Source organism: Megascapheus bottae, chromosome 26, assembly GCF_031878675.1.
Source record: "Megascapheus bottae isolate mThoBot1 chromosome 26, mThoBot2.hap1, whole genome shotgun sequence".
Classification (NCBI taxonomy): domain Eukaryota; kingdom Metazoa; phylum Chordata; class Mammalia; order Rodentia; family Geomyidae; genus Megascapheus; species Megascapheus bottae.
Window position 1 is genome coordinate 1,781,060 of NC_143534.1, and position 15,660 is coordinate 1,796,719.

Sequence of the window (15,660 nt, forward strand, 5' to 3'; positions counted from 1 at the left end):
AGGTACAGTTTGATTCCACTCTGGCTCCCAACAGACACCAACCCATCCCACCCCACAACCACAGCCCAGAGAAGCTGCAGTTGGGGGGCAGCAGACATGACTTCCTTCAGCTCCCACACGTGATCTTGTCTTCAGGCTGCAGAAACTGAGTTCCAGGACAGTCAGAAGGGAAGACCCACAAACAAAATCCCCAGGTTTCTAAGGAAGAGGCGCCATGGAAGGCCAGAAAAATATCTCCCGGGAGAAGTGAGGAAGGGAGCCGGAGGCAGAATACAGAACGTCTATCAGATTAAAATTCAGTGGAAGGTTAAATGCACTTTTTCCTCTTGACCTGACTATACCCCTCCGTGCAGATCCTGGGCATTCTCTGTAGACCAGCCTGCTCCTGGTTAACCATGCCCAGGCCCTGTTCCACACCAAGAGCTCGGAAGGAGGCTCAGCCTTATCACCACACCCAGAGGGCCAACTGCAGCAGTCAGTGCACGGCTCCTGACCCCAGAGCTATTCCATGAGCTTTCATGAAACCAGTGGCTCACGACTGTCATCCTAGCTACTCAGGAAGCTGGGATCTGAGGATCACGGTTCAAAGCCAGCCCAGCAAGGAAAGCCTGTGAAACTCATCTGCAATAAACTATTCAGAAAAAGCTAGAGGTGGTGCTGAGGCTCAAGTGGTAGAACACTAGCCTTGAGAACAAAGAGGCTAAGTAAGGAACAGAACCCAGGCCCTGATTTCAAACTCCAGGATTGCCAAAAATATAGAAATAAAAACAAAAGAAAACCAAGAACAGGTTTGGCAGGAGAAGCAAGGAGCAGCAACACAGTAAGGCCACTCACAAAGATAGCAAGTCGTGAAGGGATCCAAACCTAGGGGCTGCTTTGCAGACAATCTGAATTCTTCACCCAAGTGAACCAGCATCTTTGAAGATACTCATCATCTTGACATTTAGTATGTGTTTGTTTTAGATGATAATCTGAGCTTTCCTCAATTTCCTCCCAGACAGTAACACAGAGGGTGAAATACCCCTGCCGCCATCTTTTAGGTGAGGTGGCACAGGTGAGGGCAGCAAACGCACCTGTGAGCGAGCTGCAGGCATTTAAGCCAGGCAGGGGTCACAGCTCAGAGGCTCCAGGAGGAAGAAGTCTCGGTTGTCCTTGCGACAAGCAGTCCGTTTCCTGTCTGTAACTTATTTACCATCTTTCCGTGGCTCAGGCTCTGCCACGTGGACCTATCTATGCTCATGGCACTTACTGCTGGAGGACTGAGGAAGCCAACGCATGAGGGTGGCACCAGGGGTCCAGGGCCATGCCACGCATGTGCCTTTGTGGAGGGAGCCCATAGAAAAACCAAAGCAGAGCCAGCAAGAAGGAAGGAGGAGGAGGTGGCCTTCAGGGAAGAGGGACGAGATGGCTCCACCAGTCTGGCCAGGACATGTCACTGGTGTCATGGGAGCCACAGCCAGACCTAGCAGAGCCACCATAGAATGGCAGTGAGGAACCCTGGGGCCAGGGCTGTCACACAGCTTCTCTCCTAACAGGCTGCTGGAGAGGCACAAAGCGGCACACCTGCCCAACTTTCTAGGCTTCCCTCCTCCCTGTGGTGCACGGAGGACCCTGGGACCCAACTGACATCTCAGCGTCTATGCGCTGAGTTGTATTAACTTGCTATATTTAAGCTCGGTGACAGATGTTTGAAGTGTAACTCCACACCATGTTTACACGGTACATTGGTTATGTGGCTGTAACGTGGTCTATTTTTTTCTTTTTTGCTATTAATATAAAAAGGGAAAGAAGACAAGAAGACACTGAATGTCACAAAGAAAGCCCAGGGAACCTAGACAAGCGGCCGCCTCTGCGGTGGGCAGGGAGGGCTGGGGCATGCGTGGAGGCTAGGAACCACCTCACCCAGCGGCTAGAGAATGGCGCAGAAGAACTTCTTCTCACGGAACGGGTTTTCCGAGGCAGGCACGGGAGAGATGAGCGGGTCCTCCCGCAGGTGGGATTCGCAGTAGGCCAGGAGGTCGGCGGCTGCCTGGGAGACCTGCGGGACACACACAGGAAGCGGTCACACAGGCAGCTCACAAGGTCGGGCCACCCAGGCCCGCAACCTTGGCCCTCAGCCAAGCCAGGGGCCGCAGAGCCTGGTACCAGGCCAGCAGATGGGTTTGGAAGTTGCTGTTCAGCGCAGGCAACTCTGGGCCCTCGGGTAGCCTCAAAAAGAGCCTGGATGTCACCTCCCCAGGTGGGGCTGGAGGAGCCGGGCCAGACTTACAGGGGCTCTGCTCATCCATTCCCGGAAGGACGATGTGGAATGCCAGCCCTGGCCAGCCAGGGTGACACTGATCACTTACCTCCCTGGGGTCTTCTGGTGATAAGGCCAGGAGGGACGCATGCCTGCGGTCATCATTGGACAGGTCCCACAGTCAGAGACCGTTTGGAAGTGTGGGGCAGCATTCCCAGCAGAGCACACTGTCCCCAACCAGAAAGTCCTTTCCCCTGCGGTTTCCTTTAGACCTTTCCTGACACTGACACATGTGTGGGGGAGAGGCGGCGGGCAGGGTGGTGTGCACAGGCTGCAGGCTGCCTGTGTCCTGCGCTCAGAGATGAGTGCTGTGGGAGCTCAGGGCATGCAACCCCTCCCACAGCCACCTCCATCCACGCAGGCTGCCGACACCCCACAGAGCTTCCCCTGAGCTCCAGCCCAGACCCACGCAGCCAGTGACTGAGCCTTCAGCTCATGCCAGCTGAGACAGATCATGAAGCTTTTCCTAATAAACCCACTAGCAGTCACGCAGGGGTGTCTACTACGTCCTGACAACGCCAATGCTGGGTGTGTGGAGGGGAGAAAGGAAGAGCCACAGACACCAGCTTCCTCGTCCTACCTCCACCCTAAGCCAACACAGAAGACAGAGCTGGAGGCCACAGTGCCATGGTGGACCCAGGTGAGACAACTGCTGGACATGGCTCAGGCCAGCAGAGGCAAGGCAGCCCGCCATACTGGAGGGCCACGGCTCTGGAGGCACACGAGATACTGGGATTTGGGGGCAGCCCCGAGGAGGAGGTGGCAGGCCTGTGTCCCTCAGCCCCGTGTCTGCAGCGCCTCAGCAATTGTGCTGGGAATGCCTGGCCTTGCCCATTCTAGGCATTTGCCTGTCACCTCCCCAGTGAGTCACCTCAGCAGGACCCTTGTTCTCAAGGAAGCAGCATGGTTTGCTGAGTTCCATCACAGTTGAGGAAGCCGGCCTCGAAGCCCAGTTCAAGTGCAGCCCTGGTTGCTGCATTCATTTCCAGGTGATGTCAGGACTTTGGACATAGGAGCTGCTGCGGCCTGAATGCGGCATTCAACGATGTCACACGTGTCCCGCCCTCCCCAGCAGGTGAGGTCTTGCTGCAGGACGGGGTCCACAAAAGGATGAATGTGGCCTGATTTTCCTGATTTACCCATGACTGTCCCTCGCTCCGGCCAGTGCTGCTCTGTGCTCGCAGACTTCCCAACCTGCAGAGCTGAGAAGTAAGTTGCTTTCCTCGTGGATTTCCCAAGTGTTGCTGAGTGCAGTGGCTCACGCTGGAATCTTAGCTACCTGAGAGCTGAACCTCACTCAGCCCTAGCCAGCCGTGGTGGTGTGAGTCCGCTGTTCCCCCCGGGGCCCGAGTGTGAAGAGGATCACGGTCCAGGCTGTTCCGCCATACACCTAAAACTACCTAAGCCAGGTGCCGGGGGACCTGTCATCCTAGCTACTCAGGAGACTGAGATCTGAGGATGGCGCTTCAAATCCAGCCTGGGCACAAAACTCTGTGAGACTCTTATCTCCAAGAAACTATTCAAAAAAAGCTCAAAGTGGTGCTGAGGCTCCAGTGGTGGGGCGCTCACCTTGAGTGAAAGACGCTCAGAGACACCCCAGGACCAACCAGCAACACAACAACCACAAAAACCCTGCCTCAAAAAAAGTAATCAAGGCAAAGGGCAGGGGGGGTGTTGGTGGGGCATAGTTCAAGTGGTAGAGTGCCTGCCTCGCAAGCACAGGGTGCTGAGTTAAAATCTCAGTGCCGCCCTTACATGAGTAGTGTGAGTGTGTGTGTGTGTGTGTGTGTGTGTGTGTGGAGTGTGAGTGTGTGTGTGAGGAGTGTGAGTGTGTGTGTGAGGAGTGTGTGTGTGAGTTTGTGTGTGGCTGCAGATACCACCAGATTCCACACAATATCTACCATCTCTGAAACATGAGACAGATCATTTCAAAGACAGGTTTTTCCTGTAGCCTTCCTGTCAGGCCTCCAGCCAATCCTCCCTTCTTGCCTCCCCCCTCCCTCCCTCCCTCCCTCCCAGTTCAGGATCCAGCTATGGGGCAGATGTGAGGAATAAGAAGCCTGGGAACAACTGTGGAATTTTACCAACTCGTCTCAGACTAAAAGAGGTCATTAAAGCAGCCCAAGTTAGCACATAACCCGGTTATCTGCACAGTAATTACCAGCTTGGGTGATGGGGAGAAGGCCGCAATTACTGTAGTCATCCTCTGTGACGAGACAGACGCGTGGTCCCCCAGCCTCCTCTGACACCACAGCACTTATCTTGGCAGCTGAGGCAGGAAGCCACACCTCCTTCTCCACAGTCCCGCTCTACAGAACAGCACTTCTCAACACCAAGAGTTCTCCAAGGCTTTGCCTGTTCCTCACCCCGCCCCCCTGCCAAACCCCACCCGGCACAAAGCAGGACGGGAGAGAGCTCAGGGGGCTGCAGCCAGCAGGGCACATGGTCTTCCACAAGGCCTGCCTGGTGCAACTCCAACTGAAGACCCCTGTGTTCTCAGCCCGAGGCCTCGTGTTACCACAGTGACACCTCCTTCCTAAGCTGCCCACCAGGCCTCCCTTAGCTCTGCCGCCTCAGATAAGATCCACATCCACGATGGGGCCTGAGCAAGGCTTGGCACAAGCTTGCAGAATGCCCACACACTGGCCGCCCCTCACTTCTCCTACTTCCCAGTTTTTCACAAAGAAAGTCCTATCTCAGAGCCAGGAGTGGTGGCACATGCCTACAATTCCAGCTCTTGGAATCTGGGGCAGGAGGATTATGAGTCTGATGCCAGCCTGGACAACACAGTGAAACATTGTCCCACCAACACAAAACAAAGGGAAGCGACTAAGTGCAGATACTTGGCAAGTCGACGAAGAGTGCTTTACATGGTGAGGGAAACTAAGTGAGGACCCCACCTTTTGTTGGGTCCAAAGGGGTTCTAGGAAGGTGTGAGCTCTGTTTCCTTGGGGAGAGGCAAAGCTGAAGCAGTGGCTGAGCTGCCCAGGCATGCCTGCCTGCCTGGCCCACGGGATGCACGCTGCACACGCCTGCACTTCTGTAAGTGGCAGCAGCCACACCTGCAGCGTGAGGCCAGGGATGCACAGGCATCATGCACATGCATCATGCACACGCATGCACACGCACACTGGGGGGGGGGGTGACTGGGATTCACCCACCTGCTTCCTGGAGGACAGGAAGCGTTTTCTGCTCCTGAGCACTGCAGCTGAAGCAGGCCCAGAGCAGGAAGGAAGGTGACCCGACCCTGCAGAACAGAAGCCAGGGGGCTCCACATGCAGAGGGGACCAGGCCACGCTGCGGTGGTGGCCAGGCCGAGACACTTATGCTCCTTCCTTCCCTGCTCTTTCCATCGCATGGCCCCTGCTGTGTTCCCATCACGCCTGAGCCTCAATCAGACTGGCTTCTCTTTTAGATCTTGGGGGGACATGACTTGTAGAAAACATATTTTGCTCTTTCAAAGAAATGTTCAGCCTGTGGAGCTGGCAGACAAAGTCCAGGCATGCGCGGGAGAGACATCTGCTAGAGGAATTCCCAGGCCAGATGGAGAAGTGCCGGCTTGCTGCCCGAAGGCCTGCTGGGCACGCGGGTTCCCCTTCCTGCCCGAGCCAGCTGCCTTCCAGCGGGGCCTGGGGCCAGTGCTTTCTGGGAATTAGCCCCCGGACCTGGCATGCCAGCAGGGCTCGGCAGATCCTGGCCTTGTTGTTCAAGGAGACCTTGTCAGTCTCCTGTAAGCTTCTCTCCCATTCTCCCTGCTCTCACTGCCACTGAGAAGGGGCGCTGTCAGTCTTGAGTGCCGTCATCTTCCAACTGCTTTCATGGTCAGCTCTGCTCTTGGCACAAGGACAACATCGGTAGATTTTCTTTCCTTGTGATGAGGAGGCCTGAGGTGGGGTCCCAGCTCAGGCTCACCGTGTGGCAAGCTCCCTCCAACCGTGTCCGGTGCTCCCCCAAACACAGTGGGAATTCTTCTAGGGCTCTGGAGTAAGCAGGTGCCTCTGTGAAAGCCAGGTGCCGGCCCCCCAGGGCGCCTACATCAGTGTCACTGCTAGCGCCTGAACTGGCATGGGACGGACAGACAGACATTCTCCAGGCAGAGGAGGACATGCCTTGCAGATGGACAGAATGAGAAAGGGCCAAAGGACACATGACAGCACACACCTCAGGAGACTGACAGAGGAAGGGGGTAGGAAGGTGGGGTGGAGAGAGGCGCCTGAGAGAGGGCAGCAATTCCTACAAATACTGCACAGGCAGGAGCAAGAACACAGCCTCAGCGCGAAGGGACTCACATCCCGCCCGCTGTGGAGTTTCAGGCAGAAGAACGAATGCACATCAGATTTTTACATTCGACTGCGGCCAACATGAAGAGTTGGTTTTTGACCCCAGGCACAGTTCCTAAACCCTCGGGATCTGTGGAGTGTCTTTCACATGCCATCAAGATGCCTGGAGGCTGGGACCCCAGAGGCCCAGAGGGTTTGATCCATGGTCACTCAGTTTGCCTCATGATTGCCAGGAGGCCAAGGGCAGGGGAGAGGGGACCCCACGCAGCCTTCAAAGGCACCTCAACAACCCACTTCCACCCAGGCCTTGCTGCCTCCCGCTTCCACAGCGCCCCCACTGGGGCCCCGGGCTCAGCGCATAAAGGTGGAGGGGGACAGTATGAATCGAAATCATAACATGCTGCCTTAGAAAAAATCCACTGTAATAGTTATGGCTCACTCCAATTTTCTTATCTAATTTTTTTTCAAAAAATTTCTTAATAAACAGAATAGTTTTGGTTTCAAAACAAGAGACAGAGACTCGTGGGAAGAATATCAACCTCCTCACACTCCAGAAAATGCTGCAACAGCTCCTGTGCTGGGGTATTCCCAGAGGAGGTGACAGCAGGGTGACCCCAAGGTCACTGTACCATTCATTCATAATAGCACAGACCCGGCCTCAGTGTAGGTGACTACCAATGGATAGATTGAAAAAGTGGATACACACATAGGAATGTGAATTAAAGTAGGCACTCGTGTCTCATGCTTGTAATCCCAACCGCTTGAGAGGCTGAGATCAGAGGGTGATAGTTTGAGACAAGCCTGGACAGTCAAGTCATCAACCACATTGCTGGGTGCGGTGGAATGCGCCTACCATTAAGCTACATGGGAGAATCGCGATGCAAGGCCAGCAAGGTAGAAAAGTCCACAAGACTCCATTTCTGTGGACGGGAACTAGACACTGACACCCTACCTCCAACAAGAAACCCAGAGGAGCTGGAACCCAGCTCTGGTGCTTGCCTGAGACGTGAGACCCTACCCGAAAAACAGTGAAAACCAGGGAATAACCAGCGCGTTGCATTAGCCTAGCAAGCCAGAGGCCCTGAGCACAGACCTGAGAGCCGACAGCCACTCAGGAAAGACAGCATCGGACGGTGCTCGGCTAAATCCCCACAAGATCCACCTCTTAAAAGTTCCACCATCTTCCTAGAGCCGAGAGCACAGAGCTGTGGAAGCGTCTACCATGAGGGCTTCTGGGAACATTCCAGATCCAGGCTGGCAGAGTGGGCTCTGGTTTGCACAAATACAGATGATCAAGCCACACAGTAAGTCCAGCCTCCTGTCTACCCTCCTTCCCCACGCGCCCTCCTGTCTCCCTCCGGACAGATTTTCTGCCCTCTGGAATGATTTGTAGCCTGAAGTCCAGAGGACAAGAGCAACTGCTCACAGAGGGGACAGCTGGAGCGTGGCAGCCTTTCTCTTCCATGGGAAGGGCAGGGGAATCAGGAGGGACCATGGTACTGCCAACAGAAGGCTTTAGGAGAGGCCTGCTCTCATGGGTTCCCTGTGGCTCTGGACCGCCTGATCAGTCCCCCGGGTTGGTCTCTAAAGGCTGCAGACACCTGGAACGTGACTTTTCCCAGACTCCTTCTCCAGGGCCTCCTGCTGCATCTCACAGCCACACCTGCTCCCCTCTAGGTGTCACCTGGAGACCTGCCTTAGCATGGTGTGGTGTGCACAGGGTCGGGGTGACCTTCCTCCACCCCGCCCCCCCCGGGGAGTGGCTGACCTTCAGGCTGGGCTCACCCTGCCCAGGCCCTTGGGAGCTGTTTCTGGCGTCCCCTTACGGAATACCCCCCCCCCACCCCGTGGATGCGGCACTGCTCACCCGTGGCGGTGAGCTCATGTGTGCAGACGTTTTTCCTGCCACAGTGGCCGGCCAGGCCGCTCAGGCCAGGGGGCTTGTGCGTGCTCACCTTCACCCTGTCCATGCAAGCTTCCATCTTGAGCTGCTCCACGGCCTTCCTGGCCTGGGAGATGCTGGTGGTGCTGTTGGACATGTTTTCCTTCATCCCGGGGCCCCTGGAAGAACCACAAAACAGGCCGTGAGCGCCGCTGCCACTCGGGGAAGGGGCCCTCCCTGCTCCCACTGCCCGGCCTGTCCCAGCCAAGGAGACGATGGGCTGGGCGGGCAGGGAGGCGCCGGTGGAAGCCCGGGAAGAGCGGGAGGCCCACAGATGGGCCCACGGGGACCTCACCACCGCGGTCATCACTGGCGTGAACCCTGCCTGTCACACCCAGACATTTGTGAGAAGTAGGCTGCTCACACGCGCACACGTGCTCGCTTAGTGCCCACGAAGTGGGTAGGGCAGTTCCACCTCTTGACTTGTAAATAAGCAATGGCAGAGCTCAGCCACCGGCTAGGAAGCCCATCGCCAAAATGTGTGGATCGCAATCCAAAGCGCGGCTGTGAGGTCTCAGCTGCTCCGGAGAGACTGGCTGCCTGGACTGCGGCACCCGCGGCCCGGCTGACTGCTGAGACCGCCTCGCGCTCACGCAGCTCGCTGTCTTTTCAAGAAGTTGCATACTATGTTGGGAGCTTATTTTTAAGCATTCTCTCTAATCTCTGTCCCCTCCCCTCTCTTTTTTCACACATACCATTCCAGGCTTAGCTTTTGTTTTCTAGAAGTTTCGGGAAACCCTTCTTAACCTAAGGCAGGCTAAGGGCAGGTGACTAAGAAAGACACGGCACTGCCACTTGTTCCACACAAAGCACACAATACCCATCCCTGTCTCCCACCCAGGAGCAGCTTGCCCAGAGGCCTAGCCACCAACCTCTGAGCGGTGAGAGCCAGCATACAGACAGAGCCGCCGTGGCAAGGCTGGCAGGTGCGGGAGGCAGAGGCCGGCCCGAGACGCCCAGCTCCCTGGACTCTTCATCACGAGCTAGCCCTCTGCAGGGAAGCCATGGCAGCAGCTGTTCATGAGCTTGCTTTACCCACTCGCAAGAGAAGAGCTGCGGTGCCTGGGGACTAGAAGTCTCAGGACCCAGGGCTGATGGGGCCTTGGGGGGGGGGGGTCTGGGAGGGAGCGGTGGGCACAGCACTGGGGACTCCTGGCAGGGGAGACACCAGAGAGGGGACACCAGGGGACGCTTCTGACTCCCTCCCCTTCCCAGTGCCTTTTGGGATCTCTGTGAATGACCCCCGGGTCCATGTGACTGCCGTCTGCCTCTGTCTTCAAACCTCAGTGGATGAGGAGAGGAAAGGGTGAGGACAGGGCTAAGGACAAGGCAAGGCAAGGGACCTGGTGCCCAGCCTGGAGGAGAAGGCAGACGGGAGAAGGAGCCCTTCCTTCCAGAAGGCACAGACGCACGCGCACACGGTCCTCCTCCGGCTCTGAACTCAGTCAAGAGTGCATCAGGGTGGGGAGCAGTCCCCTCCCAGGACTGCTGGCGCTAAGTTGTCAGGGACAAAGTGGAGACTGTCAGCCTTTATTACACTTAGGTGTAACAATGACCCTAGATCTGTGCTGTGTGTGTGTGTGTGTGTGACAGGAAGAAGACCTCTGCCTGAGGAGCTGACATCCCTGCAGGGACTCCAACCCCAGGAGTCTCACTCAGCCCCACACTCCCATCCTGCAGAGAACCTGGCCCTGGGCCAGACAAAGTGCTCTCTTACCTGCCGAGAGGGAGCAGAGGGGCAGGCCGTGGGGCAGGACACAGGCTGGTGGCGGCAGCGGTCAGCTGTCTAGTGGATTCAGGGTCCAGCTGTGAGGCTGAAAGCACAAGCAGAGATGTATCCTGCTCTCGGGGACCCCAGCTGCTCCCCCAGCTCCTCCACCCACTGCTCAACTGCGCTGGGGTGGCTCTGGGAAGACTTGAGCTGAAGGCAGAGCAAGAACCTAGGAGACAGCACAGCAGGTGGGGACCCAGCCTCCCCACCAACCAGAGGACCCAGCTGCCTGGCCCTCGTGCCAGCTGTCCTAGCGCCCACCTATGGCCGCCAGTTGCGAACACTTCACAGAGGCTGGTTTGTTTCTGTCTGGCCCTCTCAGCAATACTGGGGCTTGAACCAGGGCCAGGGAGGCGCTCAACGGCTGAACCATGAGTCCAGCCCTTTTTGTGCTGGTTATTTTTTTTTATTTGTATTTATATGTTTTTGTTGGTTGTGGAGCTTGAACTCTGGGCCTGGGCGCTGTCCCTGAGGTCCTCAGCTCTAGGTTACCACTCTACCCCTTGAGCCTCAGTGCCACGTCCGGTTTTCTAGTGATTAACTGGAGATAAGAGTCTCATGGTCTTTAGTGCCTGGGCTGGCTTTGAACCTCGATTCTCAGATCTCCACTTCCTGGGAGGGAAGGATTACAGGCGTGAGCCACCTCGCCCGGTTGTGTGGGTTATTTTTATGACAGAGATTTGCCTCCTGCCTAAGCAGGTGCCTGGGCCACCATCTGCCCATTTTACAGCCTTCCTGACATGGCTAGGATGATGGGCATGTGTGCCATGCATAGTTCTCACTGAGTGGAGAAGGACTGTCATGAATTCTTCTGCCGAAGCTGGCCTCAAACTGGGATTCATCGATCTCAACCTTCCAAGTAGGTAGGGTTAAAAGCCAGGCCACTGGGGCCTGGAGGAAAACAAAAATTACACGTTTAAAAAATAATTATAGCACATATTAGCTGTGCAAATTAGCAGGATTATGGTGGTATACATCACATGTTTTCCCCTACTTAAAAGTACATGGCAACAAAGCAAACAAAAAGCCCTGGGCTGAGACGTAAGTCAGTGGCAAAGCACTTGCTCAGGAAGCGCAAAGTTTGATCCACAGTACAAAAAAGAAGAGACAAAATTAAAAACAAAAAAACAAACCCATAGTTAGAGCACGTGTGGCATCATGGGAAAATGTGAAGACAGAGAAAATCACAAAAACAACAAGCAAACAAAAAGGTTAATAATCCCAGGCCTTTCCCAGAGACCACCAAGCTTGCCATGTTCAGACCTGTGACCATTACACATGTCAGGAATAACCTGACACTGTAACATGTCACATTTACCACAGAAGCCTGGGCAGACGCTCCAACGTTTTCTTTTCCTTTTTTCTTTTTGCCAGTCCTGGGCCTTGAATTCAGGGCCTGAGCACTGTCCTTGGGTTTCCTCAAGGCTAGAGATCTACCACTTGAGCCACAGCACCATTTCTGGCTTTTCTATGTATATGTGGTACTAAAGAATCGAACCTGGGTCTTCATGCTTGCTAGGAAACACTCTACCACTAGGCCAAACTCCCAGCCCCTCTAAAGTTTTCTTTAAACAATTCTCTGCCTGTCCACTTCCCTGCCTGGACAAAGTATTTCCAGTATGACTGCCTCTGAGATGGTGGGCTTGTTCTCCAGGGGCCCAAATGTTCTCCTCCACGGGGACTGGCTGACAGTCCCATCTGCTCCTTGGCTAGGGGGGAAACCATGCTCATCAGGGCTTGAACTTGAGGAGAGACTGACATTGTGCTGGTGGGTTCTATCTCCACCTGTGCTGTGTCTGTACCCCCAGATGCACACAGGTAATGCTCTAGGAGATGATTAAGAGGGGCCCTTTGGGAGACCGGGGGGGGGGTGGTCTCATAAATGGTCATAGTGTCCTCTCAGAGGTTTCAGCAAGACCCTGCACTCTGCCACCATGGAAGGACCCAGAGAGGCTCTGTCTTTTATCCCCAGAGTGGGTATTCCATATACATCAAGAGTCCTGGTGCCTTGACTTGGATTTCACAGCCTCAGGAATGGTGGAAATACATTTCTCATGTACACGAGTCATTTGGTCATGAGTCTGTCATAGCCTCTTAAACAGACTGACCAGCCATTCCAAGAACACAAGGGTCATTCTTTTCTGCGGAGTCAGGCCAGGGCCCCAGGTCTGCGCGGGCACACATCCCCTCATTCCCTTCACACAGCACGCTTTCCATTTGGCGGTGAGACACAGCGACAGTCAGGCTTGGGGTGGTTTATGATTCCAGTCTCAATTATCCAATTTGCGCCTTGATTGCTTGGTAGCGATCTGCTTTATCCAATAACCTCTAACCATACAGCTGTTATACAAGCACAGGAAAGGGAAATAATCTAACCCAAGTAGTTAAAGTTCATTCAGAGCTGCTCCTGGACCACATGTAATTTGCCAATCAGGGCACATTTTCACCATAAGCCAGGTTACTAGGCAATAGAGTTGACACATACCATGCTGTCTGGAAGAATAAATAATGGCTTTGCCACAACACCCACCGTGTGAACATACTACATTATGTAACAAGGAAGAATTAAGGTAGCAGGAAGGATGAAGGTTATTAACCAGATGACCTTAAAGCAGGCAGGCAATCTCGAATTATGTGGGTGGGTCTGGTTTAATCACAGGGTCCTTACAAGTGAAAGGGGAGGCAGAAAACGTGGCGTCAAGTCAGAGACAAGCTGAAACACCCTGTGTTGCTGGGCTGGAATGGAAAGGGACCAGAGAAGACAAGCCTGGAAAAGGTGAGAAAAACAATGGCTCAGACCCCCGCCCTGCAAAGAACATGGCTCTGACAACATCTGGTTTTAGCCTCTTGAGAGCCACTTTGGACTTCTAACCTCTGGGGCTGCAATCGGCATGGCTTTTAGTCTGAGTTTGTGGTATTCATTTTGCTGTGACACCTTTCAGTGAAACCAGGGAGAACAATGTGGGCCGCAGGCAGGCTGGATTCTCCTGCAGCACAGGGAAAGGTCTGTGAACCTTTCACCACAACCGGCACAACTGGCCTGTGTGCTTCTTCTCCAGCCTCATTCTTGGTCTTCTCCATCTTTCTGGCTGTTCTACACAGGCTAAGTGCTACATGCCCCAATTTTCCCTGATCCCTATTTCCTGGCCTTCTTTCCTCCTTTCTTTCTCTTTTCTTTCTTTCCCTTCCTCCCTCCCTCCCTCCCTCCATCCTTCCTTCCCTCCCTCCCTCCCTCCTTCCTTCCTTCCTTCCTTCCTTCCTTCCTTCCTTCCTTCTTTCCCTCCTTCCCTCCCTCCCTTCCTCCTTCCCATTCCTGGACACCAGGAGGTGAGCAGGTTTCCTCCTCCTTGCCCTCTCTGCCCTGAGGCTCAGCCTCACCACCATTCCATAGAGTGGACCCAGCCAAGCATGACCCGAAACCTCCCAGCCATTTGTCATTTGTACACTTTCCCTCATTAAACAAAATCTCCCTGGCCCACCCTGGACAAACAGACACTGGCAGTCCTGGCTTGGCTAAACTCAAACCTTGCAGGGACCACATGAGGACCAAATTGTAAGCACAAGCACCCTGCACCAGCCCACGCCAGGCAAGAGTGCCGGCTCCCAGGCCACTCCCCGTCTGGCTTACTCTTCATGTTTTTGTTTGCCTTGTTTGTGTGACCATCCTGGGGTTTGAACTCGGGACCTAGGCACTGTGCCTGAGCTTTTTGGCTCAAGGGAGCACTAAGCCACAGCACTATGTCTGGCTTCTTGCTGATGAACGGGGAGATAAGAGTGGCACAGCCTTTGCTGCCTGGGCTGGCTCTGCACGGCTCTCCTCACATCTCGGCCTCTGGTGACCTCTTATTTTCCTCTTCTGATACTCAGCTGCTGAGCTTCCCAGTGGAAACATCCCGGTTAGCCAGCGTTGATGGGGTCATTTTGCAGGATTTAAGGATTTAAATTTCAGTTTCTGGTTTAAGAAAACATCACTAGGCATGCTCTCTTCAAGAGACGCAGTCTGTCAACCAGGAGGGCTGTCAGCGCCATGGAGGTCTGGCCACCTCGCCAGGTGCTGGCTTGGCAGGGACAGGATGGGGAATGGCTCACACCCTCGATGCTGCCCTAGGCCGGAGCCCATGTGGCCACCTGGGCGCCTCAGAGGCTGTCTAACCAGGGTCCAAGGGGAGGGCAAAGCCGGGCCCGGTTCCTCCACAGCTGGTAAGCATGAGGAAGGTGGTCCAGATAATCAGGGCAGCCAGACGGCCGACAGCACCCGCCAATCAGGGGCGGCTGGGGGTGTCTGGAGGGGGGCGATCCTCCCCCCTTCCTCCTTCCCAGGCTGCCTTTCATCCTAGGGAGGGAGAAATGGAGACCGAGGGGGAGGCGGGGGACCTGGAGGCCGGAGGTGCTACAGTCACTTGAGCCAGCAGTCCAGCTGTGTGAGCCTCCTCGTCCACGCGGGCCATCTCCACGGCCGCCCGCGGGGTCCCGCGGTGCGCCCGGCTTCTCACCGCCCCCCCCCACGGCCCCCGCTCCGATGGCGGCTCCCGCCTTCCCGCAGTCGCCCGGGGGACCCAGCCCGCGGGCGGAGGCCGGGCGCACTTGCTCCGAGGTGGAGCCGCCGCCTCCCAGCACTCCTCGCCCCCGGCGCCTTCACATTCCGGGGTCCCCCGAAGCCCAAGTGCCGAGCCCGCCTTTCCCCGCCGCGCCTCCGTCCCCGGGGTTCCGAGGGACGAGGGACGCGCGCGCGGTTCAGCACCGGCCTGGGAACAGACGCCATGCGGGAGGGAAGGGACCCTGGCCCCGGCCAGTGTCGGGGCCGAGCCCGCGGCCCCCCGCACCCCCGGCCCCGGCGCCGCGACGTCCCGGTCCGCACGGCTTCGGCGCGGAGCGCGGACGCGGACGGGGCCCCCGCGCCCGGAGCCCCGGCGGGCAGCGTCCCTCCGGGACGGAGACGTCCCCGCCCGGCTCCCGAGCCCTCCCCGGGCCCCACTTACCGCGGGGGCGCGCGGTCGGGGGCGCCGCTCAGGCGCGGCGCTCGCGGGGGGCCGAGTGGAGCCGCCCCTCGCCGCCGTGTGCGGGCAGCCACCCCGCCACCCTGCGCTTCGCGCCGGCCGCACCCACTCGGCCACGGTCTCGCCCCGCGAGGGGGGGGGGAGGGGGGAGGGCCCGGGAAATCCCGCCCGCCGCCGCCGACGTCACTGGTGCGTCACCGGGGCTCCCGCGCCCGGCCCCGCCCGCGGACGGGGTTTCCGGGGTGTCCGCGCAGGGCCGAGGCCCCGGGAGCACCGAGCTCCGCGCGGGTCCGGGGAGGCGGGGCGCGCGTGCCCCGCCAGTGCCAGTCCTGGGGTTTGAACTCTGGCTGTCCCTTAGCTTTAATTGCTCA

The 15,660-nt window shown here is 56.5% G+C and overlaps 1 protein-coding gene across 4 annotated transcripts; it reads right to left on the reverse strand.

Moving 5' to 3' along the window:
• Nucleotides 1-15,406, reverse strand: Gng4 (G protein subunit gamma 4). Of its 4 annotated transcripts, none has more exons than XM_090318765.1 (4): nucleotides 15,272-15,406; nucleotides 10,239-10,335; nucleotides 8,535-8,640; nucleotides 1-2,038 (listed from the first exon to the last, which is right to left on the reverse strand). In XM_090318765.1, the coding sequence occupies exons 3-4, from the start codon at nucleotides 8,628-8,630 to the stop codon at nucleotides 1,910-1,912; spliced, it is 225 nt and encodes a 74-aa protein (XP_090174891.1). In that variant the 5' UTR covers nucleotides 8,631-8,640; nucleotides 10,239-10,335; nucleotides 15,272-15,406; the 3' UTR covers nucleotides 1-1,909. The 4 variants fall into 4 exon arrangements, with proteins under 4 accessions (XP_090174891.1, XP_090174892.1, XP_090174893.1 ...); XM_090318766.1 differs by lacking the exon at nucleotides 15,272-15,406 and adding an exon at nucleotides 12,961-13,046; XM_090318767.1 differs by lacking the exon at nucleotides 15,272-15,406 and adding an exon at nucleotides 12,778-12,805.
• Between the last annotated feature and the right edge of the window lie 254 nt (nucleotides 15,407-15,660).